Source organism: Calliopsis andreniformis, chromosome 2 (assembly GCF_051401765.1).
Source record: "Calliopsis andreniformis isolate RMS-2024a chromosome 2, iyCalAndr_principal, whole genome shotgun sequence".
NCBI classification, from domain to species: Eukaryota; Metazoa; Arthropoda; class Insecta; order Hymenoptera; family Andrenidae; genus Calliopsis; species Calliopsis andreniformis.
Genome location: NC_135063.1, coordinates 15582191 through 15608874, shown reverse-complemented (window position 1 = coordinate 15608874; position 26684 = coordinate 15582191). Strand labels below are relative to the sequence as shown.

General features: G+C 38.7%; 5 protein-coding genes across 5 annotated transcripts; 2 read left to right on the top strand and 3 right to left on the bottom strand.

Moving 5' to 3' along the window:
* Positions 1–244: 244 nt before the first annotated feature.
* Positions 245–1364, top strand: LOC143188383 (ADP,ATP carrier protein-like). The gene is made up of 4 exons (XM_076392592.1): positions 245–401; positions 462–720; positions 786–1017; positions 1077–1364. The coding sequence occupies exons 1-4, from the start codon at positions 248–250 to the stop codon at positions 1362–1364; spliced, it is 933 nt and encodes a 310-aa protein (XP_076248707.1). The 5' UTR covers positions 245–247.
* LOC143188263 (uncharacterized protein CG1161) lies at positions 1314–3352 on the bottom strand. The gene is made up of 5 exons (XM_076392445.1): positions 2928–3352; positions 2738–2856; positions 2517–2631; positions 2316–2456; positions 1314–2008 (listed from the first exon to the last, which is right to left on the bottom strand). Exons 1-5 carry the CDS (start codon positions 3012–3014, stop codon positions 1859–1861), a joined length of 612 nt encoding a protein of 203 aa, XP_076248560.1. The 5' UTR covers positions 3015–3352; the 3' UTR covers positions 1314–1858.
* Positions 3353–4238: 886 nt separating this feature from the next.
* On the bottom strand, positions 4239–6027 carry Syx7 (syntaxin 7). The gene is made up of 6 exons (XM_076392444.1): positions 5859–6027; positions 5243–5762; positions 5109–5178; positions 4877–5051; positions 4558–4770; positions 4239–4487 (listed from the first exon to the last, which is right to left on the bottom strand). Exons 2-6 carry the CDS (start codon positions 5349–5351, stop codon positions 4239–4241), a joined length of 816 nt encoding a protein of 271 aa, XP_076248559.1. The 5' UTR covers positions 5352–5762; positions 5859–6027.
* On the top strand, positions 5911–6784 carry LOC143188264 (uncharacterized). Its single transcript, XM_076392446.1, has 2 exons — positions 5911–6341; positions 6458–6784. The coding sequence occupies exon 1, from the start codon at positions 6039–6041 to the stop codon at positions 6339–6341; it is 303 nt and encodes a 100-aa protein (XP_076248561.1). The 5' UTR covers positions 5911–6038; the 3' UTR covers positions 6458–6784.
* Acxd (Adenylyl cyclase X D) lies at positions 6632–18110 on the bottom strand. Its single transcript, XM_076392442.1, has 20 exons — positions 18002–18110; positions 15525–15659; positions 13902–14122; positions 13071–13227; positions 12603–12752; positions 12410–12531; positions 12089–12336; positions 11656–12008; positions 11208–11491; positions 10851–11027; positions 10597–10777; positions 10422–10505; positions 10251–10349; positions 9989–10132; positions 9797–9892; positions 9587–9710; positions 9294–9503; positions 9039–9222; positions 8841–8976; positions 6632–8763 (listed from the first exon to the last, which is right to left on the bottom strand). The coding sequence occupies exons 2-20, from the start codon at positions 15525–15527 to the stop codon at positions 8599–8601; spliced, it is 3138 nt and encodes a 1045-aa protein (XP_076248557.1). The 5' UTR covers positions 15528–15659; positions 18002–18110; the 3' UTR covers positions 6632–8598.
* Between the last annotated feature and the right edge of the window lie 8574 nt (positions 18111–26684).

The window sequence follows — 26684 nt, the reverse complement described above, 5'->3', positions numbered from 1 at the left end:
AAAACAATCGAATATACAAACTCGGCTTAAAGAAGGTTCACGTCAAATGTGGATTATTTTTTATCTACACAAAAATTCTACTCATATTTTGAATGTATTTAAAAGATATTTCATGCAAGAACGTACAGAACAACCGATTTATAAATTTATTCTAACATTATGATGTTCAACCTAAAACGACATTGTCTGAACATACTACAATTTCTTGCGATAGACGCACGATAGACTTCCTTAAAAAATTTGTAATATGGATACGTATAAATCATTTTTAATAGACTTTATGGCCGGCGGTATATCCGCCGCGGTTTCAAAAACCGCAGTGGCCCCCATAGAAAGGGTGAAACTATTGCTTCAAGTACAACACACTTCAAAACACATAAGGCCAGAACACCGATACAAGGGTACGTATTGTAAATATGAATTCTAAAATATAGATAATTGCAATACTTCATTTCCACTAGGCATGATGGATGCATTTATTCGGATACCTAAAGAAACTGGCTTTCTCAGTTTTTGGAGGGGTAATTTGGCTAATGTAATTCGATACTTTCCAACACAAGCATTGAATTTTGCATTTAAAGACAAATTCAAAAAGATGTTCTTAGAAGGTGTACCAAAAGATGCATTTTGGAAGCAATTTGCGGGAAATTTGGCATCTGGTGGGGCTGCTGGAGCAACATCTCTCTTATTTGTATATCCACTTGATTTTGCTCGTACTAGGTATTACATACATTTGGTTTTAATCGTAAATAGTGTGCTAATAAATTGACTGATTATTTTCACAGGCTAGCCGCGGACGTTGGAAAAGGAGATAAAAGAGAATTCAAAGGTCTTGGTGATTGTTTAGTTAAAGTTTTTAAAGCGGATGGTCCTATTGGTTTATATCGTGGTTTTATAGTGAGCGTTCAAGGGATCATCATCTACAGAGCAGCATATTTTGGTCTTTATGACACTACGAAAGGCATGCTTCCTGATCCAAGAAACACTCCGATATACATTACTTTCCTGATTGCACAGGTAGATTGTTTATCGAGAATTTGTAGTTAATTGTACATTCAAACACACAATATCTGCAGGTGGTAACGACCGTGGCTGGAATCATATCATATCCTTTTGATACAGTTAGAAGACGTATGATGATGCAGTCAGGTCTTAGTAAAAAGGATGTAATGTATAAAAACACATTGGATTGCTGGGTAAAAACTTTGAAAACAGAAGGAGTTGGGTCCTTTTTCAAAGGTTCATTTTCAAATATTCTTAGAGGCACTGGTGGAGCTTTAGTTCTAACGTTATACGATACCATTAAAGATGCAATTGACGATGCGTTAGTGAAAAAAGATCCACCACCCGCGACACCGAAATGATCCTTTGTCTTAACTACACTGTGATATTGAAACAATTTATACAGTTAAATTAAATGTAAATAAATATTAATTTTTGTATGAATTTAATCCAGTGTACCTTTTTTAATGCTAAAATTGTATTGATACTCCTCTAAGAGTTCAGAAAGACCCTATAAGACTTGAATTTATTTTGAAACAAACATGTTGTAAAAAAATATATGTGTACACTTACCAATAAAAATAACACATTTTTAATACTTTATTATTTCGTACACTAGATTTGATCAATCTCAAAAGTATTAGGTATATACGTTTATGTATATTATGCACGATATTGTGTATTACTGTAATCCCATTTGTCAGCATTTACAAGTAAACTAATTCTTAATCACCAATCACATATTTCATAAGTATTAAGACTTAAAAGAAAAATTATATACAAAATTGTAAATGCCCACAAATGCTCAATTCGTGTTTCATAATGCTCATTTCTTTTAGAAACAAAATTGTACAATTTAATTAAGCATAGTATGTCGGTCATAAATGTTACGTCGTTGTTCACGAACTTGACGTTTCCATTTATCCTGTTGGTGACCAACACGATTCAAAACATTACCTCTTTCGCCCATAGGATGTGATGTTCCAGGAGCTATTGATGCATCATCCTATAAAAACCAAAGATAACTTACAAAATTGTTATAGGAACATTAAATTCAGTATTATTTCTATTAACAGACAATTTTCAAATTTTCGAATTTTCGAATTTTCGAATTTTCAAATTTTCAAATTTTTGAATTTTCAAATCTACAATTTACAAATTTTCAAATTCTTATTACATATTTATTTCAATTTTCTGAATTTTAATTCTTAAAAAACTGTATTCTAACTCTGAGTGACCTTACTTTGCTACAATAACTGTTAATTCCATCGTTTTTTCATATAGAATATATACAATAAACTATATCAACTTACATCTTCGTTATTATGTTCATGATAACCAATATTTGTTGAAGCCTTATGAATTCTCTTGTTCAATAATGGATCCAAACAAATCAAGAATAACATATAGATCACTAAAAGGGATATCACCCAAATAACAAGTATTACCACTATCTACAAAGATACAATACATTATAGAGCAATTCATTTTATCAAATATAATAGAAAGCTCACCTTAATGATAGTGGTATTTCTATTTTCATACTTGCAGTCACATCGTGAACAATAAATTTCTTCTTTACCTTTCAATTGATCCCCTACTTTTGATAATACAACACCTTCACAGTTGCTACAAATTAATATGTAAATAAAGTTAAACACATCATAAATCCGTTCCCCGTATGTTGCACACGTGTGACTGAGTTCCATAATTAAATAATGGGAATATTAATTACCATTGTGAAGGTGGAACATTTATGATGTATGTTTGTCGCTCTAACGACGATTGCGTGGTATTTATCACGGAGGAAAGGCTAGGGCAAATGCACTTGCATCGTTTATCGTCATATTGTGCCTAAAAACCATTCAGACAGTTTATATATTGCGGCAATTCAAGTTTGTTCGTTCGTAAGCTAACATCCTAACCTCAGATTGTGACAGACATATCAATATGATCGTCGTAATGAAGGAAATGTGTTTCAACATTATATTGTTAAACGTCTCATTCAGCATGCGTTTCTTCTCTTATTTTAATGTATTTAATTTCCTGCTACGAGTTTATTTACACATAAACGAATCACTGTAACAGCATTTTCTTCCTGCACAAGAAACTATTCCCAACTGTCAACTAATGTGAACGTAACTGCACATAGCTGTGACAGATGGCGCATTTTTGAATGCCAGCAATCGACCAATAATGATGCATGTTGATATGACGTGCGCGCATTATTTAAATTTTTAAATTTATCTCCAGTTACGTCTTTAGTAATATTATTTACATTTTATTTTGACTTCGATTTCGTAATAAAATATATACAGGCAAATTCCTGAAAGTACGAGGTAATTTAGTTTAGAAATGCTTGAACATATATTTAATAACGAATATTAATTAAGCATACAATAACAGAAATGAATGCTTCTTCGCAGTTTAATAAAAGTTTGAATTAAATATTTAACCGTACAATAATTGTTCTCTCCGAATTTGGTACAATGTGGTCTGTGTTATATATAATTTATTACATTTTGATTAAAATAAATCAACATTTTTATATATATTACATTAACTTACATTAACCATCCGTCAGTATTTCTTGTGAATTTACATATACTATTAATTGTTTTAGAATTATCGATAAGATTTCGTAGAACATTCGAAACGCGCCTATACATACATTATACAGTGACTATACCAACACATTCACTCCGAACGATTCGTACAATTTGCACATAATTCGTCTTTCACATTGCACACAGTCATTACTTAAAATGAGTCTCCATACTCTCTAAGTATACTTCGACAGAATTATGTAGAATATTAATTATGGCTACACCATCGATAGATCTATACGTCTGAGTGTGTATGTGTGTGTATATATATATATATCTTTATACGTGTGTTTATGCATTAGTATTATGCAATAAGTAATGAAACGTACAAATGGACTGGGCAGTCTTACAACTTGCCATTGTACACCTTTTTTGCAAAATAGACCTTGCACCATTTATTATCACAATTACAAATGTGTTGTTATCAATAAGATACAGAATGATGCAAGTTTTCTTTGCATTCATTCTTCGCGATGGTATTAGTACTTTATAGATACTCGTATAAAGCGGTTGCAATTAAATCAGCTTTTTCAATACTCCACCAACAGGTGGTACCTTGCAACGAAGATACAGCTATGTCTTTTAATATCATACTACTCGCACGAGTGTTAACTTACGATATAAGTGTGTTTAAGAGCTCTGCCAAACTATGATCCCAATTAATATAGATAGCACAACCACGCCAATAAGAACGAGTATACATTTTTTCTTGCGCAGTTTATTTTGATAGATACTCGCTTGCCTTACATGCGACGTGGCTTCATTGACAGATACTTCTGTCCTTTCAACAGAAGCTTCAATGGAATCAATGAGATCTCCCTGATCGTACACTATAGCACCAAGGTCTTTGAAGATTTTGTTAATATCACTAATATTACTCTGTAAAAATAAATACTCATTAACATGCGCATAATTTAGGGGAAGATCTTTGATTGTTAAATAAGTTTACCTCCAATTGCCTTATGCTTGCTTCCTGCTCCTCCAACATTCGCAAATTTTGCTCTTCCTTAATCTGTTGCTGTTGAATTTGTTTTTGTGTTCTACTGTCTTGGAGTTCTATCAATGTCTCTTGTTTCTTTTCTGGATATGGTGGGAGGCCTGCACTTGCTTTGGCTTTCCTAACCATCTCTTTCTCTTTAGAAGCTGCAAGCTTTTGTACTGCCTAAAATAATACACAAATGAATTCATCCAAAGCAATGTACCTTCAAAATTACGTTACTTTTTAAATACATATGTGATACAATACAAATAAAAGCCAATGTGCTTACTTGGAAAGAAGTTAAAGCACTTGTAAACTCATCTTGAAGGCGCTCCCTTTGCATTTTACGTTGTCTGTGTTCTCCAGGACTGGTAGATCCTGAATTGTTAGAAAGCACAGCTAAATCTTGAAGGTGTACACTGGTATCTTTTGCCAATTGTTGCGTATAGTGTTGTATTTGGTGCCTGAAAAATTGATGAGATGAAACAACCAGTTCCATTCAACGATAAATCAAAACTTACAGTTGGTTTCGAAGTTCCTGCGAGTCCGTAGAACTTCCCAACTGATTAACCATCTTCTGCATAGAGGATACTGTCGAAATAAAAACCAAATGAAGTACTATACCCTCCAACAGAACTGAAATACATGTACATACCATTTTGAGATATCTTCAAGATCGATGTCCCAATTGTTTGAGACAATCTCCCAAAATCTTGCTCCCTTGTGGGACCACCGTTGTGGTAGGATGAGAATCCAATATCCATATTGACCTCTTTGCTTCAACTTAATTTAAACTCACTGAATTACTCCTCACTACAGGAAACAGGCAGCAACTCCTTTACAGAGGTTATTCATTCACAGGTTAACGCATCGGAGTAACCGCGACTAATAAAAATTCGGAATCTTCTATAACAACACGATCAGTATTTAAAAATTGTAACTGTTCTTCCTGATTGTCGACCTCGAAACTCCAAAATCCCCGAACACCGACGAAAGTCAAAAAATCGAACACGGTGACACTCGGTACATCAAAGATGGCAAATAATTATTATCTCGCGCTGTTTCACTGACAGCAAAACGACCAGCGAGATAATTGGATGACTCATACGGGCGCCGTGAAAAGGCACCGATCTCTCCTGCGAAGTACCGTACGCATTGATGCTCCCGTCACCCTCCTAAAACGAACCAAGTTCAACTATGCGAAGCCTCTGAAACTTCGCCGTAAATCGATAATGCCTAAGGGATAGGTCTTGAATGAATATAGTCGTCACCGTTCGTCACGTCGACGTATCGCGTAATTCTACGCGAGCAAATAAACTCTGCCTCCGTGGGGAAAACGGGGCCACCACGCATGTGAAACCGTCCTCGCTACACGCTGAGAATTTAGGAGACAATTAGAGCCCGCGCTGGAGAGCCGTGATCTCTTGTGGACGCATGCACGCGATTATTGAATGCCACATAACGGGGGAGAAAAAGTTTCGCCTTTCTTTCGTGACTCTTTAACGCGACCACTACAGAAGGAAAGTGGACTCTTTGCTGTGCGGAATAGACTCGACCTGTGCATATGCGAATGTCTTTCGACGCGCCTGCCGCGTTCTAAGCATGCTTTTCTGCGCGTGAGTCGCAATCGTTGTATATACTATATATTATACAGGATGTTTCATAAAAGGGGGATATTTTTTGGAGGGTGGATTCTAGAAAGGCAAGGAAAAATGTTTGTGTGCATGTATGTCTGGAAATGCTTAGTTTTCTAAGTATGTGTATTTTTCATTGATACGTATGTAGAATTTAACGTGCAAAAGTGGGCCACATTTTTTTATTCGCTTTGTATAGAGCGTTCAAAATTTTAACTATCTGCTTTCCGTTTCAGTGGATATCGTTTAATTACTTTATTATCAGCATGTTGTTCTATTGTTGAATCGAGCGTTTCGTCGTATCACGTGAAAAAGTTAGAAAGTTATGCGATGTTATCTTTTAATACCGCTCTTGCTTCTAAGAAAAAGAGATATCATTTTCTGGAAATTAATTGACGGGGAGAAACAACTGAGTGTTGAAAGGTTCTCTTTTATTCGACTGTATAAACACTTGGTCGAACAATGTGTTTAGACAACGCTCTCTCATGTTCGTTTACAAATTATATTTATATGTATTTCGTGCGTAGTAATAAATACTTTATTCGAAACGTCGAATAATCACATTGGTCGTTATTTCTAATATTTAAAAAATATGTACAAAAGTATTTACACAGAAATGAACGAGCGTCGGTCACGCTAATCATATAGTCGATAGAAAAATAAACTCGTACTTGTTTGCTTATAAACAGGGTGGGGAGTTTACATCGCGGAACGTATGATTTATAAATTAGAGCTTATGAAGCAAGTAAATGTGGTTCGATAGTAATTGTCGTTCAGTTCTTGTGAAACGATTCGTAAAATGGAAGTACTTTGATGACTATAAAGTGTGGACTGTACGTTACTTCAACGTGTATTGGTATTACGCGTGAATCAATCGTAGTTTAAGTACGAATATTTTAAATCATTTAAAATACGCGGGTCAGGGTGGATGATGACTTCCTGTTCCGTTCAGGCGAATGGCGCGAATAATTAAATTTAAAATTGTGGAATAAGTATTACCAGAGTATGAAGTTAAATTAAGAAATTCCACCCGTTATTTTTTAATTAGAAACGTAGAAAGCTATACGAAACGATATGCAATGAATAAAATTATTATATCCTAGATGGATATGTTCCGAATGAAAATTTTTTTTTCGACATCAATGAAAGAAAGTTTAGAATTATCCAGGCGTTTTAAGGCGATGTTTTGAAATTCACGAGCACCTTCGATCACAAAGATTTGTTAAGTTTACAACAAAGAGGTCTGAATATATAGACGGATTTTCAAAACATTCGCTTTTTGTCATGATCCTGGAAAAGCTTACGTCAATAAATATTTATCTTGAACTAGCTACCTATTTTCTTTACCGAATACGGTAGAACGTACATTTAACATACAGTTGAAAAACGTCATTATCATTCACATGCATCGGCATAAATAAAGTATTACACCTGTTTTGATTATCTCTCGAATCACTAAGTATTGAATTGTCACATACAGAAAAGTGCCTTTACAAGTGTAGGGAGGAAAAGAATCAGCCAATGGAATTCGCTGAATCAAAAGTTCACAAGTTGGATCTACCGTTTGCCAATTCAAATTCAAATATTTGAATACTTGATTCACAGTTTGAATATTCGAACATTAAAAAGTAGAATATTCGAGCACCGAATTTAGTGCTCAAACATTTTTAGTCTTTAAACACTGAACCATGTACACAAAATGTTTAAGTACTAATTGTAGAGTTCAAATGTTTCGATAATTCGAATATCTTTACTACCTAGGACATCGACGTATTCTTTCTCCCTCAGTTTTATACCTGAAATGGCTTCCACTTTTGCAAACATTCTTATCAGCGGCCATTATACCGTACTTTCAGTTAGATTGTGCATCATTTAGGACAGCGTTTTCCAATTTTTATCGTTGAAAAATTTGTCAGACTTATTTACAATACAAACGTTTGAAATACTTGGACAAAATGGTATTCGATAATTGCATCGAATTTTTTTATGTAAAAACCATTCTTTGTTGGAAAACGCCGGTACAAGATACCTCGAATGCACAGCGTTCTGTGTAAAGCTGCTCTTTTCTACATACTGGTCATATAAAATCATCCTTAGTTCTTCCTTTAAAAAACGCTATTAAAATCTCCCTCTTCAATGTACAACAATATTACGCATCACTCGGCTGATGACTGATTTTATAGATATGCAATCGCAAACTTGATTCTTATACGATTAAATTGAGGTATTCCACGCAGAACTACAGTCGACAACTGCATTTCCTGTTAGTTCTTTGGTCTGTCGAATTTTCTTTGGTTTTCTGCCTTCTGGCCCTCTGTGTTCCTCTAGATATATAACGTACATTAATGATCCGTTATAAATCAGTTTAGCGTTTTAATCACAGACTGGTCTCCTCGACAGAATCCGCTCTCTGGAGCTGTCGTTTCTCGTCAATGCCAACGAAGTACGTTGTCACGTATCCCTTGGGTTTCACGTACGTTTCCCCTCGAAGATGACACATAACACCCTGTTGTTCGAGGACTGCTGCAGTTTCTGCTGTAACCTGCACGGAAATGAATTTACATGGATGTCACTAGAATATGTAGGAAAATATTAAAAGTCATTTTATGTTAATCGAACCTGTATCTTTCCTGGAACACCAGTTGTGTCCATTCTCGATGCCATGTTCACAGCATCTCCCCATATATCGTACAGTGGTTTTTGCGCGCCTACAACTCCTGCAGTCACCTCCCCATGAGATATTCCAATTCTCAATCTATAAAGTGGTTCATCTTATTTTCTTAATACTTTATAATCTCAGGATTTTTTTACACATACCTATACGGTTTTAATGTGCAGAAACATCTTTCGTTCAGCTTATCGAGAACTGCCATCATCTCAGCCGCAAATTGGGCCATCACTTTGACTACGTTATCATTGTAGTTCTCTTCGCTTGCTGTGCTACTGCGCATTGAATCGCGTCGACTGGCCTCCAATCCACAAGCTGCCATGTACGTAGTACCTGCAAGAATGCTTTATTATTTTCAGAGCATACTACAAAAATTCTTTGTAAAAAAGATTTCTTTCATTTACCAGCAATCTTGATCTTCTCGATCCGACAAACGAATTGCGGTTCAAATAATAATTTGTCGAATTCGCATATGATTTCATTCAGATCTGCGAGGATGTTGCTCTCGTCGATACATAAGTCTGTTAAGGATGCAAACATGACAGCTACATTGTTGTGAGCTTCGTGATATGGCTCATTCTCCTCGGTCCTGTTCATGTTTAAGTAGAATTCCGCTGTGAAAGAAGATTGCATAAAGTACAACTACGTAAATAACCGTTCCATTTAATTCTGAATTGTCGTTTAGGTATTAACATACCAACGTGTTCAGGTAAAATATTGCGAAGCAAAAGTTTATTGGCATTTCTCGTGTGGAATGCTTCATCTTGCTCCTTTGTCAACTGCCGCTTCCACAGATAATCTAATCTGCTCAAGTATTCTGCCTGAATGAATTGTAATGAAAGTTAACATACACATGTGTGTGGGCGTTATCAAAGAGATATGGTACTTGCTATTCGGTAAAGCTCACCTGACGATCAATGAGATGCAAAGAAAACGTAAGGAAAACTACGCTTAAAATGTGCGCCAGTCTCGGTTCTAAGTGAGGGTTCCACCTTTCACCCGACTGTGAAAGAAAAACGTAGCAAATAAAAGAGGGTAAAATAGCTAACGCTAATTTATGATTGAAAATGAAAAATACTACTGGATGACGAGAAATTACCTGAAACAAATTCGAACGATGTACCCAAACATTCCACGAATAAAACGCCACTACTGCGATGCCTATCACTAGCTTTAGGAAGTAATGGACTCTCAGAAACAAAAAACTTGTTAGGATCGCCAGGGAACAAGTTTGCGTCATTTGCTAAAATCAGTGAATGGAATGGCGTCAAAAACGTAGTTCTATGGGGTGTGAGAATCTCACAGTGAGATTGAGCTAAAGAAAAATCTACAGCATACAAGTACCTACAAAATAATCTTACCCAAGGTGTAGCTACGCAGTCGAGTTTAGAGGCACCGGGTTGCAATATGCTAGATGTTACGTTGTTACTCGCAAGCTCGTCCACGTTTTTACATTCGAACTAAAATCACGAAAAAATATAGAATCCCATAAAATATTGTACAGTATTCCTTACATCGTATTATTGACTTACAATCATGTCAAACATGGCACACGCTGCTAACATTATTGTTATCACCAAGTAGAGAACTGTTCTAAGAAATGCGCTCCAGACGACCTAGAACGAAATGTAAAGGTTAATATAAAAAGCAATGAAGATACAATGGAAGAAAGTGAGTTCAATGATGAAAGTATATCATAATACTGACCTTCACGCTGGTCTGATACAGAAAGCACAACAATTTGTTGCGTGGATGGGGGACCTGACCTTCATGTTCATCGTGTGGATCTTTGTATCGACTCCACGCGAAATGCATCCAAGCTACTGGCATCAAAGCGATTAAAAACAACAACGCTGCGGAGTAGGTAACCGTGGTGCTCATGTGCCATCTAAAAGTTAGATAATACAGCTTTTGTATCTTACAATTGATTCCACTGTAATTAAATATTCAGAAAAACGTACTCGGAGAGAAAAAACGTAGGTACTAAGTAAATTATCCCCATAAAGATTAAAATAAAAACAGCAGAACTTATGTAGAACTTGAAGAGAGGATCAGGTTCCTTGAGGAATGGTATCTCCCAACTCCACTGTCGAAACGTTAAGAACAGTGGATTGATGTGTTCCCATCTGCACCACTGCCTAAAAGAATGTCATATATGTTACAATAAAATGGCAAAAAAAATTGTTGATGAGATCATCCACTTTAAACTTGACTAATTATAGTGATCAGGTGACTTCTAAAGGTATGCAACCCTAAAATCGATCCCACAAATGAAGGAATACTTCATATAATAAGATTAACACGTAGACGTCACTTACTCCCATTTGGTGAGAGGCATTTGCTTAATAGCATTCTCCATCTCCGCATCAGCGGCTTTCAGCATCAGATGATAATCCCTTAAACAGGAGTCCATGAAGTGCGTGCGCCGTCTATAGGTGCTGGCCAATACGTCAACATGATTATTTATAGTAGCAGTCAGCCGTCTGCTGTTCCGCGACCCGGAATTTACGCTGGTGGATCTGACATTGTAAAATCTCACGTAATGCTTGTTAGCCACCGGAGGGGAGTCCGGAGTGATAACTGTCAAGCTGTTCTCGCTGTTCTGCAACAAGGTTCGCCTGTCAACGATGCGAAACACTCAACGAAAGTTCGCTCAGTGATTAAGGACATGTATCAGTGGCGTAGGAATTGCTTAAAGTTATTTCAAACGGACCAGCTTTTCTTTCATTCTATTCGCCACTTCCTACGCCACTGGGAAATACGCACCTGCGAGGTAACCGTTTCGTCAGGGGTCGAAGGCGTGATCAGATAGCTTCTGATCCCGTATTTATTCAGAACCTCGTCGTTCAAGGACTCCACTGGCACGCAATCGTACTCATTCGCATTCACGAGATCCAGTGTCTGCTGCGTAACGTGCACCTTGCCAGGCTTCCCTGTTTGTTCCATTTTATTCGCTATAACAACGTCGCGTGACCAGACGTCGTACTGCCATTTGTTAGCACCTAGAATTCCCGATATAATGTTTCCTGAATGCACTCCTATCCTCATGTTAACGTCCACCCCGCTCTCGCGACGCACTCTTGCTCTCACTTCTTTGATGATCTTTATCATATCCAAGCCTGTAACGTAGAGCATACAAATTTCAATTTCTACTTCATCTATTTTTCTTTTAGTTTAGTTTAGATTGAAATATGTGTACCTAAATCCACGCAACTTTTGGCATGTTGGGAATTGGGTGTAGGCACCCCACTCACACAATAATAGCAGTCACCTAAGAATTTTATTCGCAGAACGTTGTGTCTTTCAGAAGCCTCGTCGAAACTGCCGAACAAATCGTTCAGTGTCTCCACTAATTTTCGCACTGGCAATGTCACGGTCAGTCCAGAAAAATTCACAACGTCGGCATATAAAATGCTTACGTTATTGTGAGTTTCGACGCATAGATCACTGGAAAAAATCAAGATAATTTCGTGTATCGATAATTGAAAAGAATTATTATATTTCTGAATAAAGGTCATACTTATGGGGTCGTCCTTTGGGCGGGGGTTTTTTGTGTTCCTCGATGAACTTGAAAATATCCCTAAAATCTTTCTTGATCTTTGCAGCTATGTGTTGCGGTAATATGCTTCGTGTGAGTTGTTCCTAAAAATTTTCATATATTATACAAAGAAACAGGATAATATTCTAGTGACAAATTTAATGATAAAACGTACTTCCTGATCCTTTTCATAATTTAACCGCAGCGTTGATTCAACGCATTTCCGTCGATCCAGGAAAGACCGTCTGATAACAACTTCATTCATGAATCGGAAGTACAATCCCAGGCCATTCACGCAAATAAAATATATCGTGTCTGTAATGATCTGTAAAATCAGAGATTAAAGAGTTTAGCGACGTTGGTGCTTGTAAATATAGAACGAAAATAAATCGAATTGTAAACAGATGTCCCATGCTAATATTTTCACACTCATCCATATGCAATATTTACATATACACATACTTATAATAGCTCAAAGTTGTTTCTGAGTCACGAGATGCTAAACAGCTAAATTGACGACAAACTTATTCGAGCAGCTGATCCTCTAATTATCTTAAGCAGCCTATTATCACCCAGAGGCATGTTTATCCGATCGATTCGCGACGATATCGCATCAAGAAATATCAAATAGGTCAGCGTTTACCTTAGTAGCGTAATCGAAGGTGTTTCTGTAAGTGACCAATGACAGAGTTGCCAGGTAACACAGAGTCGCGGTGATCCCAAGTATGAAGGCATGCAGGTTCTCCGTGAGAGGTAGGAAGACGTAGCAAGCCAGAAGTGCATGTGTCACGTATGCAGGCCTAAAAGAGAAACGCAATGCACTCATATGAACCAAGTTCAGGGTTGCATGTTCATTAACGAAAAAGGTAAACCAATTATCCGATTCTTGGAACTAATAAAAAATAACGCTTTCAATTTACAAGTCAGTGAAGCTACGCGAATCGTGTCTTCCAGTTTCCACAGAATCAACGCAGAAAAATAAGTCTCAGTTTGGAGCCAAGACCCACAGATAAATTAACCCAAGGGATACTGAGCCCTGAAGAGAATCCTAAGGGACAGTTATGCAACCAATTTTTTGAGATTCTTACAGAAAGGAAATAGGCCAAATTAATGCCATATTTAGAACTGTAAGATTGATAAATCCCCTGTACTATTTTTAAAGCTAATTCTCCCTTATGAAAATAATAAAAAAATTCACAATCGCAAGACCATTCGTTCCACAAGATCGCCTTCAATAAAACACACATTTGCCGGAAGTAGAAATGCATGGTAGCACCAGAGTGATCAAGCAGATCAATGTCAATAAGCGGTTCGTGGATGTTTCGCAATCTGCGGTTTCGAGGAAGTAATCGAACGCTTCGTCGCGCGAGACTGAAGCAGGAAAAGCGCTATTATAAGAATCGAAAAATCGTCGATAATTGAACAGCGTCCTTGCTCGATCAACGAAGGGGAAGTCCCTCGTTATCGGCGCTACCTTATCGGAGGTATGTCCTCGGTGTAGGTGAGGGTGTAGTACAAGGGGACCGCTAGATCGCCGATCAGCAACAGCACCACGATCAGGCAGGACAGCATCACGGGTAGATAGGTGTTCTTGGCGATGATCCTCGAGCGGAAGGAGACTGCGATCACGGGACAGAGCAGGGCGCTCACCACGCTCAACACCACCACGTCTGGCATACAGTTCTCGATGCTGACCTGGAAGAAAGAGGATTCGGTGAGTGCTCGTCTCGAGGCTAGCCGTTTTCGTATCTATTTCAGGCGACGCTCAGTATGCCTTACACGTGCACCGTGCCGATAATTTTCGTACACGTGTGCCGATAGGGACGAAACGACCGGCACACCTTGCCAATAAGGGGCTATCGATTTTAGGCGAGCTGGAATTATAACGGGAGCGATTGGCGGTCTCTAATATCTGGATGTTACCGAAGGTAATAACCGTGTTGTAAAAGTTCTGATGTCTAGAAATGGGTTTTCTAGCCGTGACATCGTTAATATGTTAATAAACGAAGACGTGGCTAAAACAGGGTAGTATCTCTAGTGCTTTCGAAAGCAACGAGACAGATGATACAAGTATCGTTCGCTGCTGACGTATTTTGGGTTCTGGTCCTTAATGTTAATGAGTCATTTAGACTTAAAATCCATTGACTTAATTCGTGTGCATACATTTGTTCTTTAGCTCATGTATATACTTATGGTTTACGCAATTCGAACGAAATTAACGAGACAGTGAACTTACTTTTGAGAGTCACTCGGTGGAAATGTTTGTGATATATTCCTTGGGATTAGTTCGAAATTCTTCTTTGGATTTTCGAATTTTGTGCAAGTGGATTATAGAATTGATTATGATAAAGTATTATTATCTACGTTACTGTACAATTTTTAAGTATTATCCCTGTAGAGAATATGCAAAATTTCAAGTTCTTGACTTTCAAATTTTGATGATAATAAAGCCATGAATTACTGCATTTTATCAAATACGTAGTGATATTTGTCTTAGTATCTTAGTGACCATCATTTCTATTATGAGGGAAAAAATGGCTCAAAATACTTTCCTTAAAAAATGTGGTATTTAAATTGCTATTGTCATCGCAAATATTGCGGCACAGGAATATATATCTTTAAATGTATGCAAACATTTAGGAAATACAATTCTTACGTATCAATTATGTTAAGATATTGGTGCAGGTTTATGAGGCATTAACGTCACCAAATTATCAAGTTTATGAGGCGGTAACGAACCATTGACGTAACTAAAGCTGTCAACTGGTACAACATACATGTTAAAAATAATTGTAACATATTTTTTCAAGATCTCTCCAAGGAAGGTTTTTATCTTTAAAAGTAACACTACAGAAAACGTTTATAAATCCTACTTCAGTTAATGTTTTAATCACATTAAAAGCTTAAAGTGCGATAAGCTGAGTGATGTAAGTGTGGTTGCACTCCTGCAGGCGTTATCACTCATAGTTGAACCTTACTAAAAAACGACTATGTACTTAAAAAACTGCGTTCATAACCTTCTTTTACCATCCTATATTCTTCGTGTCAAGTAGGCCCATGCAAAATAGCACATTAAAGTGTTCTTAGATGTGCTTACCATTGTGACCAGGATCAAACAGTACGTGGTACCGAGGGCCAACTGCAGCAGAACGAACAGCGACAGATAACCATACTGAAGCCTCCTCTGGTAGACCGTGAACAGCTTCTCTAGGCTCTTGTATTTGAACTGTTTCTGAAAGTGAAAGCCCACGTGAGAATATTATGTATTCGGTGTGTGCGATCGCTTGTGTTTGAACTTTCTAACTAAAATTAACATGCTTGCCGATATTTTCGGTATCGCGCGTGCCAATTAACTTTTCGAGGGCCAGCTATTTCACCATTGATGTCCTTTATGCATAAATTAAATATGTGGGTTCTGAATCAACGATACATTAGAGTACTTTTTCAACTATACTGTCCTCACAATTATAGCAGTGTCTCAACTATACTTACTACTCTCTTGACTATACTGTCTCCTCAGCTATAGTGACTATACTCTCTCATCAACTATACCATTTTTGTGACCATATTGTCTCTTCAAGTATGATACCTTTTCAACTCCACCCTCTTCTCAACTATAATACCAACTATATTATTTTCACAACCATAGTACCTTCTGAAGTATAACATTTCTTCAACTATTCTATCCTGTCGCCTATACCTCCAAAATCCCACACACGGAGAACCAACCAGGGTGCACTCAGAAAGGTACACAGAGTGTTTCAAAACAGACATCCATTTTTATCCCCAATGTTGACATACGAAGACGCATGGTTGCCAGCAAAAAGAGTTAATTTCACGGTCCCGAACGTCATCGAGGAAAAAGCGAGGCTTATCGGTGTCCAAACGAAGGGAAAAGAAACAAAAGGAGCAGAACCATCAATCGCGACGAAAACAAGTTTACGCACGGAGGAGTATCGCATCGCGATTAACATCGTACGTCGCCAGCAGACACGTCGAACATTTTGTAATACATTCTTTCGACTTTCACCAGAGATCATTTAAATTGAATGCCACGATATGGCAGGTGTCTTCGCTTAGTTAGCCCCTTCGACGAAATCAAAGCACCGTCAAGCGACCACGGTTCTAATTATAGACCTGTGAGTAAATGTGACGGACGAGGGACAATACCAAGAACGTAAAATCGAAATTTGAGTAAGGACGACGTTGAACCTGCCCGCGAAAATAGTGTTCTAATTCGGAAGCTGAATGACCGAGCAGGCTGCTAGCTCGACGTCTATCGTGCCGCCGAAATTAAACCCGTTAGAGTATTTACGATCGATGAGATAAGAGAGAAAAACAGACGCGCTTTTAAACCGGCACGATTATTGATTTAAAGAAAGCTCGTGTGTTCTTATCCAATGGATTCGTGAATGGAATTCGTCGACGTGAATCGAACGTAACACACATCTTGGAAACATTATTTTCTTCGAATTGCCCGATTGCATAATAGCGTTGATAGTTGGCTCCAATTAATGCCTTTGCTTTGGCAAATGTCGTGGAGCAGCGTTACTTGGACAGGTGCATCGATCAAAGAAAACCAGACCTCCCAATTATCATTATCTTGACGATGACATCGTGTAGTATGATGATGGGAGTCTTAATGAGGGACTATTGGAAGATTTCAGTTTGTCTTCGTAGCGTGCAGCGAGCCTCATTAGCGAAATCAAATATTGAAGGAAAAATCCTTCGACGTATCCTACGCGATGTCGAATATGGAATCATATGCAATTCTGTTCGAGAAAAACACGCGATCTCTAAACGTGCACTTCGAACATCAGGTAGAAGGACGCTGGTGGTTTTGCTGGTGGAAATGAAAACTGCGGAAGAAGGAGAGCCTCGTGGTTAAATAAATCAACGTTATACTATGCGTATCTGAATGTTCGTGTCTATTTCTTCTTTGAAATTCTGCAGAGGACTACTTCGAAGAATTGTTTTTTGAGCTACTGGAGCTGTGTGTTAGAATATAGCTAAGTGAAGAGAAGAATGATGGGAGTCGCTATTTTCTGATACTACGACATAGAATGATGGAATCAGGAGTCATTATTGTAGGACCTCGTATACTACCTACTCTAATAGCATACTCAGGAGAGTACTAAATATTCCACAGAGCTATTCCAAAGCGATTCCCCTTTTCCCAACACGCAACTTTTAATTTGTAATCAATAGTCATGTCTAACTATAAAAAGCAAGGTCAGCACCAAACTCACACTCTAACATAAACCACTTAAGAACCCTCCTATCACAAAATTCCCCATATACTACCTACTTTGAAAAAAAAATCTCACATACCCTAATGTCATCTGCTCCTCACAGAACCTAATAAAGCCCAAAAGTACCAATAAGACTCACAGCTTAGTCTCTCAAAAGCCAGCAGGACCTCCTACATCTCTTATATCCTCAGAAAGATAACTTAACCCAAGAAACCTTTTATTCTTCTTGTGTAACAATATCCTCCACAGACTACCTAAGTCCAAAGAAGTCTCGACTATCCCCCCCAGACATCTAAACCCAAAAAGTAGCATTAAAACTCACTCTTCAGTCCCAGAAATCTCAGAATCCATCAGAGAGCCTCCTACCTCCTAAATCCTCGGTCCCATCCAAGAACTTAATCCAAGCAAGCAGTGATTCTTCCTCACACCTGTGCTCCTTAGAGTCACTGCCGTTGCTGGCACATGGTCGACGCGGAACGGAGGGCCAGCTCCAAAGAGCTGGGAATGTCGTCGTCTCTCGCGCGCGTTTCCACGATCGGCGTGTGTCTGCTCGACAGCCGGCGGCGGTCTGAGGGAAATCGGCGTGTGTGCGACGGTCGGCGTACGTAAATTATGCAGCGGAGCGAAGTGATAAAAACCGCAGGAGGAGCGTAACGTGGAGCGCAGCCGCGCCCGGCACCGCGTCTCCTTTCCACGGGTTCCTCCTCGGCTAGGAAAGCTGCGGTGTGCGCCAGGTCAGCCGAGGCCTCGAGGCTTCCGACGGGACCGGGGGAACCTTCCTACTCTCGGCCGTGGTGCGTTTCGCGCGTGCGTTTTCGTGCACACGCCGCAGCTCGCGGCGAACCTTTCGGTCCGGCGAATATTGATCTTCAATCTCGAATGCCGCTCCGACCGACCCTCCTTCTCCCTCTGCTACCACTTCTATCTGTCCCCCTTGCTTCTCTGGGGTAATTAACATAAGCGAATTACGCGTGTTTGCCCCATTGAGCTGGTTGCGATACATCGGGGGGTTCCCCTCGAGAGTGTGTATCGCGGATGACTATTGGGGACAGGAATTTCTTTCCTTCGGGATTGAATTCTTTGAGTACTCGAGGGTGAAAAATGTGTGCAGAGACAGAGGTTTTCTGTTTTTTAGTGGAGATAATAATAGTCTAATAATGAGGTAATGAGCTGTTCCCTTGTTTAGAAGTAGACTAAGTTTCTAGTTTTTATCGTATAGAGAATGTTGAGTTTGAAAGACTGCGTCTAACAGACCAAAGGCAAAATGACTGCTTCAATACATCAATGTCTTCACTTAAATTTTCATCGCGTGTAAATAACTCCTGCACGAAATTAAATTGACCTATGATGATGCCGCAGGTTACTGCAAACTACGCAATAAGAGTATAACACGTGGAAATGCTCTGTTCGCAAATAGATCTATAATATTTACACGCGAGAATAGAACCACTGTTTGTCTACCACGTTTTTCCTCTTATTCGAGAATCGACATGCATTCTTTAGTTGATACAAAACCAACTGACTGTGATTCATAGGAACACAATGTCCAATGTTACAGAAACCGAACAAGAAAGCGAACTTATCTGAAGTTCTACAAATTTCTGATACTGATTTGAATAAATCCCCTGCTATTATACCAAAGCGTTTGTAATAATCCCTATTGGTGACTCAATAAACCCAGAAAATTCATCTCTATATATTATACATGATTAGTCAACCGCGAAAGCAACTCAAACGACGAAAGCTTTCAATAGAATCGATATTATTGTGTAACGCAAGAGGTCGATATCTGAAAATATTTAGCATTCCGGCGCGGTAAGATTAGAACTTTTGATAAAGTGTTCCGTCGATAAGGTGCCGCTGCAAAATGTTTTCGAACACGCGAATGATAACATTGCTTAGAAAAAAGAAATAATCATCTATCTTATACAATTAATTAACAGCCACGAGTGATTTTCTTCTTTACCAGCAACACAAATGTCCTGTGATATAAGCTTTCAAAGAGAATGAAGAAAATAATAAAAGATGACGATAAGGAAACTCATTCTCCAGTCATCGATTCTGGTTATTCTCATTTATACATACGTTAACGCCGACTCGAAGATTCAGTCGACTTCGCTATCGATTCACGCTTACACATCGAGCGGATTATGGCGAAGGACACTGATCGAGATTGAATGAGTTTTTCTATTGCGGTTATCGAGGGTTTTGTTGATACAAGCGTCGATATTATAACAAATAGCCTGCTAATCGTCTTAAGAGTGCCATTTTTCATGTCGTTCATTAGTGGAATAAGGAAAAACGCGATATAACATACAGCTCCTCGAGTTCCCCGAATACACTTCTACAAGATCGAATATTGCTAGAGATACGAGTAATCAATTGCAATTTTACGGAAATCTTGCTTCGATGCTGCGAGATAACTTCTCATTGCGCTATAGCAACAACGCCCTAGTCTGATCTTGCCCATACTAGCGTCCTTCTTATAATTTAATTATCGTTCCAGCTGGAATGTTTGCTCAAAGTGTGCGAAACATTACTAAACGGAAACAGGTGTTTATCTGTAATTAGGATGACATCAAATCTGAATGAAAACAAGGATAATGTTAGCTGAAATGCTAACAACTAAATGAAAAATGTATCACGATTGAAACTGAGGTATTCGTTATGAGTTACCTAAGAGGCTCTGTTGTAAATGTAAAGATGCATTTGAAAGTGCAGAAGATGTAACTTTAATTGCACTTTTTGCAATAATATCCTTCTGTATTCCCCACAATCAAAGATCATCAGCATTTATCTCCTGCTACATTGCGATGAATATAATGAACATGTTTTCCAGGACTAAATACCTTTGTAGACAACTTAAAAAATTCGCAATTATTGTTACGTTTGATATGTTCCTACTCCTTTTCCGCTTTACAGATTCCTGTGAGTTTCGATTTAAGAGTGAATATTTATTCTACAGTCTTCTCCTTCTTCTAGTTACATTCTAGTTGCTATAATTTTTTGTTAATGCCTGTATGCTGTCCAATTACAGTGCCCGCCTTTTATTCTCACGTATATGTAACAAGATGTAACAAATATTTATGTTTCTTTAATAATCAAAGTCCAATTAGTAGTACTACATCTTGTTATATGTGAAAATATAAAGAGGCCACAGTAATTGACACCTTTACCCTATGTATGACTTAGCAGTCAACGTATCAACCCTTCCTAGCTAGTGAAACACATACATCCCGCTTATTTGCTTTCTATTATCGCACCTAGAACAACATTGAAAGCCTAGTCAACAACAAAAATAAAAATAAAAAGTGCCCTAGAAAAGGATTAAAAAACATTTCCAATACTCACTCTCAAGTTAGTCCAGGTCCACTCATCGAGGCTATTAGGCGAGACGATGCGACCATCGTCCACATTCTGCAGGGAATTCAAGGAAGCCCGAGTGACCAGTTCCACGTCCATTGTCCCCGAGACGGTGCCTCGAAGCCTCCTTGCGATCAGAGGAGCTCGACCCGCGACGATGAGGGCGACGACGCCGACGACCCCGCGTTTATTCGATCCATCGCGGCTACGATCCACGAGCAGACTGATCGTACGTGGAAATGACTCACCCTGAAACGACTATCCACGCCGGTTCTGTCGTGCCGCCTTCGAGCCACTACCGTTAGAGCACCGCTTTATCGTGATAAGGGAAATGGGCCACTCTAGACGCTCCCGTTCCCCTTCCTCGGCCTGCTTCCCTCTTCCACCCTTTCCGACCAGCGAAAACGCACGGTCACGCTTTCCTGAGCTTGCGACCGCGATAAAGCCACCTGTTGTGTCTCTCTCTCGGCGCTCTTGATCGAGATCCTGACTCCTGGTCTCTCCTTTTACGAGACGACGACATCCATGACCCTTTCTTGGTACCGAGCCTCCCACGCGATCAGCTGACACGGCTCTGTTCGACGATTGTTCTGCACTAGAAAGGAAAATTCGTGCAGGTTTCAGTTTTATGGTGTTATATGAGAAGACAGTGTAATTTATGCTATAGTTTGTAGTTGAGTTAGAGCCAATTTGGAAGTGACTTATGCAAAATACTTGTAGTATTTGTTGGTAGGTGCTGTGAGTAATTGGAGGCCATTGGTTCTATTTTCTTTGGTTTCATTCTAGTAGATACTAGTGGAGGTTTCTATTAATTCCTTATATCTTTATCTGTGATTGCACAAATAAGTTAAGTTCTGATTCAATATTGAGGAGTTCATAACAAAAACAGCCTTTGAGGAATTTGATGACTTTTTCTTAAATGTACTAAGGTGAACATTTTATTAAAAAAACTATTAATTAATTGAATAAGAATTTTTTTGTTATGAGCTGTTCAATTAATCATGAATATTTTCTCACAAAATAAATATTACACGACCTTTTAAGTAGAAACTAGTAAAACAAGACACACGTGAATTCTTTAAGGAAACGTGTAGCAGAATATTAATTCCAGACCGCTTTAACGGTGTTCATTATTATGATGGATGACTTTCTCCCTCGGATTCACACTTTATGCATCTCCGCTAAAAACCGTCTAGCGAGGGTTTTTTAATCTCTTCGATTTCGTTGAAACGCCAACGAGCTGAGAGTTTCGTCGGGGATTCACATCTATATAGAGAATTTGTGATTCATTCTCGATCTTGATCCAACGACTTGCCCGCCTGTTAATTTCTTGGCATTGAGATCTCGATCGCCTGACCGTGACTCAAGTTTTGTACATAGGCACGCAGCTGATATGAATCTTAACGCACGCATTCATCGCCGTAGACGCAATTATTTCTGTGATGTTGTTCTATTCTGGTGACGTCCATAAGTTTGCTCTACAGACCTTTTCTTTGTCTGCCTTCATTCCATTATACATCCAAATACTTAAATAAAAACTTTTTACCTTCTTTCTAGTGTTAAAAAAATTAAATTAATGCGATAAATTTAGAAAGACTAAATCGCATAGATAAAAATAAACTCAAGTGTCGTGCATGACATTTGATACCAAAGAAAACAACTAGTAGTTTATAAAAGGATCTGCGTCACGTTTTCGGTTGTTGCCACCGAGTGTGAAAGTGACATTTTACGGGCAATAGCTCGCTGTGACAGGACGTGTCACGATTGAATATTCTTTGCTGCTGGAAGTAATGTGTGCATTCATGAATTAAACCCCTGTCAATAAGTGTAAAGTTATTTACCATGGAGACGCTTCTGCTTTGTGTACATGCATACACGTGCCTGAGGGACACGTGTGATATATGTATTTTCTAAACAGATTGAGCTAATTTGTCATCTTTCAGCCGCTTACGACGCGGATTTTTTTACTCGCTACTGTCGAACGTGCTTTCATATGTAAATATACAAATTTTTGAAAAGTGATTGGATCTTCATATCTACATATAGATATTTCACTTTAAAGTTATTTGCTATTAGAATTTTCAGGCCTCCAATTCTTTAGATCAATCGAAGAGCACTAGGAGTCCCCAGGTAATTTTCCAAGAGAACATTCAGAAACGAACCTCCAAAAAATACTACTCTAAAAGCCATGCAACTAACGTCATCCATAGAAGTCTGTTCTCAAAGCAAACTTATAAACGCATAAATAGAATAAATTACTCAGGCAAGAACATAGCCGCATATAAATGAATTAAATAGACAATTAACGTCTGAGCTCGCGTAAAAGTCAGCATAACATTATGTAGTTGATTTATCCGTGGTATGCGAAAAGAATTCTGAATCGCGCGAGGGAAAAACGCGTTACGGCCTCCCACCGATCAGCCATCGTTCACAGACGCCTCTTAATCGTCGAATCTTAATCACATCCTGCTTTTGCTCCTTCATATGCGAGGCGATGAAGCGAACGCTCGTAACACTCGCCCTTCCTGGTCACATTAAACAGCCAAAACCGATCGATTCTTCAAGCTAATGACACAAGAGACAGGAGACAATCAGCCTGTTTGTTTCAGGACGTTTTCCTCGTCACTAAAACGAATCGATTACCTCTGCGTTCAAAATAATTGAGTTCCTGTATTTCTTCATCGATTCGACGAGGTGTTCGACACCTTAGCACAAGTAGGAATCATATGCAACGCGGGATTTTTTATTTTGTGGTACAGACATTTTTCCTTTCTCTAATGTGTGCTGAAAATAAGGGAAGAATAGTAAGAAAATTATTTGTGGCATGAGGAAAACTAAGACATGTAGCATACAGAGGCTAGTTCGTAGTAGATAGAAATTAATTAATAGCACAGTGGTGGTCCCTAGTGAACTTTACAAATCCACGCGAGTCCGTTTCACGATCATTGGTATTAAGATTAACCAGACGCTAAACTGATGTTTAGAATCTAGTAATTAGCGCAAGTGCACGTCTATGTTTCCTGGAAATTAGTTAATAGTATTGTGAGAAGGTATACGTATAATTACAAGGTCGACTTAAGGCGTTGGATGCAGGTGATTAAGGTCAGACGTGGAATATCGATTTTTTGATAATGGTCTTGAAACAATAATAATCTCTCTGTGAGTTAAAGTGAATCATTATTATTTATTAAACAATATTTCATCCTTATATAGTATTCGATGCTTAACTTCACAAAATATATTCAATTGTTAAAGACTAATCACTGTGTCACGAACAAGATCGAATCGCTTGAGAGGTTAGGAAGCGATCTCGGTTCTCCATCGATCAAATTCTGACAAAAGCATCGATGACAGGTTCGATAAACGCGTCTTTAGATTAACCACCGAATAATCGAGCAATCGACTGAATCACGCGATTAGCCAGCCGTCACGGGCAATTACAATGCAATAGAAAAAAAAATGGTATCCGTGTCCCTCTTTGCAATTTTATACGGGGGCAAAAAACTATTACAAAATCGGCTTAGCGCGTGAGATAGTTGCTTAAGTTTCGTCATTAACTGAAGTCCAGATTGTTAGTATTCTGGTAAAACGAGGAAATCATTTTAACCTCGTTTATCAATATCTCGCGAATGTCCTTTATTTGCGCGTGAATTCTTCCAACAGTCACGGTATAACACGGAGTAACAGCACGAGATGCATATGTGATGTTTGCTTTCGAATAATGTGGCCAAATGTTTTGAGTTATGGCTTTTCTAAATTTAATTTTTTAAATATTCAAATATTCGTAATTTCAAATTTCAAATATTTAACCTCCCAAATTTTGAAATATTCAAAATTTCAAATATTCAACGTCCAGAATTTTCAAATATTCAAAATTTCAAATACTCAACGGCCCAAATTTTCAAATATTCAAAATTTCAAATGCTCAACGTCCAGAATTTTCAAATATTCAAAATTTCAAATACTCAACGGCCAAAATGTTTAAATATTCAAAATTTCAAATACTCAACGTCCCAAGATTTCCAAAATTCAAATACTCAAATATTTAATTGTCCATCACAGAATACTACTCGCATTAAAATACCGACTATAGCGCCACCGAGTCTAATGTGACACCTACCGCCCCTAACCATCCAAACACTAAACACTTTGAAATCTACAAGAACCTCGGGAGCTCCTCAGGTCCTGATAAATTATTTCCCAGCTGCCTAATTATTTTCCACCATCACACTTCAACCATCGACTCACCAAAATTCGAAGCGTCGGTTTCCCTCGTATTAGATTCCAATATCCGCCAAACTATCCGCTATGGCACGATCACACCACTAACGCAGACACGTTGCTCGGACAATTGGCCGTCGGATCGGTGATTTAACCGTGGTGAGCGGTCGCGCGCGCAATAAGCCACTTTCGTCTGACGAAACTTTCCACTAGCGCGATATCTCCGTGAAGCATGGTAAGCTCGACAGGTACAACACAATCGAGCCACGAACATGGGTCGTACACCTACGGTTCCTTTTCGATTCGAGTCATGGTGGAGATCCCAAGGACGCACGCCAGCATCAACCACTCGATATGCGTGCACATACAGGGTGTCCGAAAATTCCACTAGACCCGATCTTCCATAGCCTCTTAAGCGTCCGCGTCACGTACGCCCTGTGTTTACAACACACAGAGGTCTCGAAGCAGAGGACAATTGGGAAATTTTCGTGGGTAACGCTGGAATCGAAAAGTCCAAAGCGTGGGTCACGTTACATTGCATTCAACTCGAGACTGATGGATGCTTGGTGTATTTTCGCCGAGGGGAAATACGAATGCATTTTAGAAACGATTGATTGATATATGAGAATACTTCGAACGTGCTAATTTGTAAACGAGGGAAACTATGTAGGTGTTTGCGTGGAGGTATTTTGAGGAAAATCGGTAGTTAGGGTTTCGGTACATTCGGTTCTAATGAGTCTTTGCACACGTTCTCTATGCAGGCTGCCATATTTATGCAACAGGCGTAGTGATTTTCATTTCAAAATTACGAAGTGTGAGGAATATCGTAAGAAAGCAATGGAATAAGAGAATAAGGAGAAGAGGCACTATTCGCTTGTTCTTAGAAAGATATACAGTGGGTCCATGTCCCACATGTTCCACTAGCCATTAAATATGTTAATGGAAAACTGATGTACACGCTAAATTATCGAGACACCATGTATGTGGACGCGTGTACCCGTGGGTCTACCGCACGTTCGATCGTCGATGACTAACTCACCCGGCTCAATGACACGAAAAGAACCTCGACAACGCTTTATGACTTCCGTTGTCTCGCTGCCGGAAGGTCGTCGATCGACATGTTTCGTATCTGAAGACAACTCGCGAGAACTGATCTTATCATCTAGTTCTGGAACCCATTGTGACGCGATGCAGACGCGGAACACTTTCTCCAACCTTGTTACACGCTTCCCAGGAAGTATCCTTCATATTTGGCTGTTAATACGAGATGTGGACGTCCTCTTGTTTTTGATGGATCGTTTTAATTGCTCGATATGTCAGGTCGGTTCGGTCGATAACGACGAATTCCTTTCTCCCTCGAGTTTGAAACATTCGTTGGTCACTTCGTGATCCCGCGCTTTTTGCGTATGTAATGCCCTCGT

Bases quoted from the DNA above. Each gene is read 5' to 3' on its own strand.
- LOC143188383 (XM_076392592.1), top strand. From the start codon at position 248: ATGGATACGTATAAATCATTTTTAATAGACTTTATGGCCGGCGGTATA. The intron at 402-461 runs GTACGTATTGTA...CATTTCCACTAG, and splicing joins GCCAGAACACCGATACAAGG to GCATGATGGATGCATTTATT. The intron at 1,018-1,076 runs GTAGATTGTTTA...CAATATCTGCAG, and splicing joins TTACTTTCCTGATTGCACAG to GTGGTAACGACCGTGGCTGG.
- Syx7 (XM_076392444.1), bottom strand. From the start codon at position 5,351: ATGGATATTGGATTCTCATCCTACCACAACGGTGGTCCCACAAGGGAG. The intron at 5,179-5,242 runs GTATGTACATGT...TTATTTCGACAG, and splicing joins CTTGAAGATATCTCAAAATG to TATCCTCTATGCAGAAGATG. The intron at 4,771-4,876 runs GTAAGCACATTG...GTATTATTTTAG, and splicing joins GTGCTTTAACTTCTTTCCAA to GCAGTACAAAAGCTTGCAGC.
- LOC143188263 (XM_076392445.1), bottom strand. From the start codon at position 3,014: ATGCTGAATGAGACGTTTAACAATATAATGTTGAAACACATTTCCTTC. The intron at 2,632-2,737 runs GTAATTAATATT...ATTAATTTGTAG, and splicing joins AATGTTCCACCTTCACAATG to CAACTGTGAAGGTGTTGTAT. The intron at 2,009-2,315 runs GTAAGTTGATAT...TGGTTTTTATAG, and splicing joins ATGAACATAATAACGAAGAT to GATGATGCATCAATAGCTCC.
- LOC143188264 (XM_076392446.1), top strand. From the start codon at position 6,039: ATGCCACATAACGGGGGAGAAAAAGTTTCGCCTTTCTTTCGTGACTCT.
- Acxd (XM_076392442.1), bottom strand. The intron at 12,532-12,602 runs GTACGTTTTATC...GAAAATTTTTAG, and splicing joins ATTATGAAAAGGATCAGGAA to GAACAACTCACACGAAGCAT. The intron at 9,223-9,293 runs GTAAATGAAAGA...GCATTCTTGCAG, and splicing joins CGAGAAGATCAAGATTGCTG to GTACTACGTACATGGCAGCT.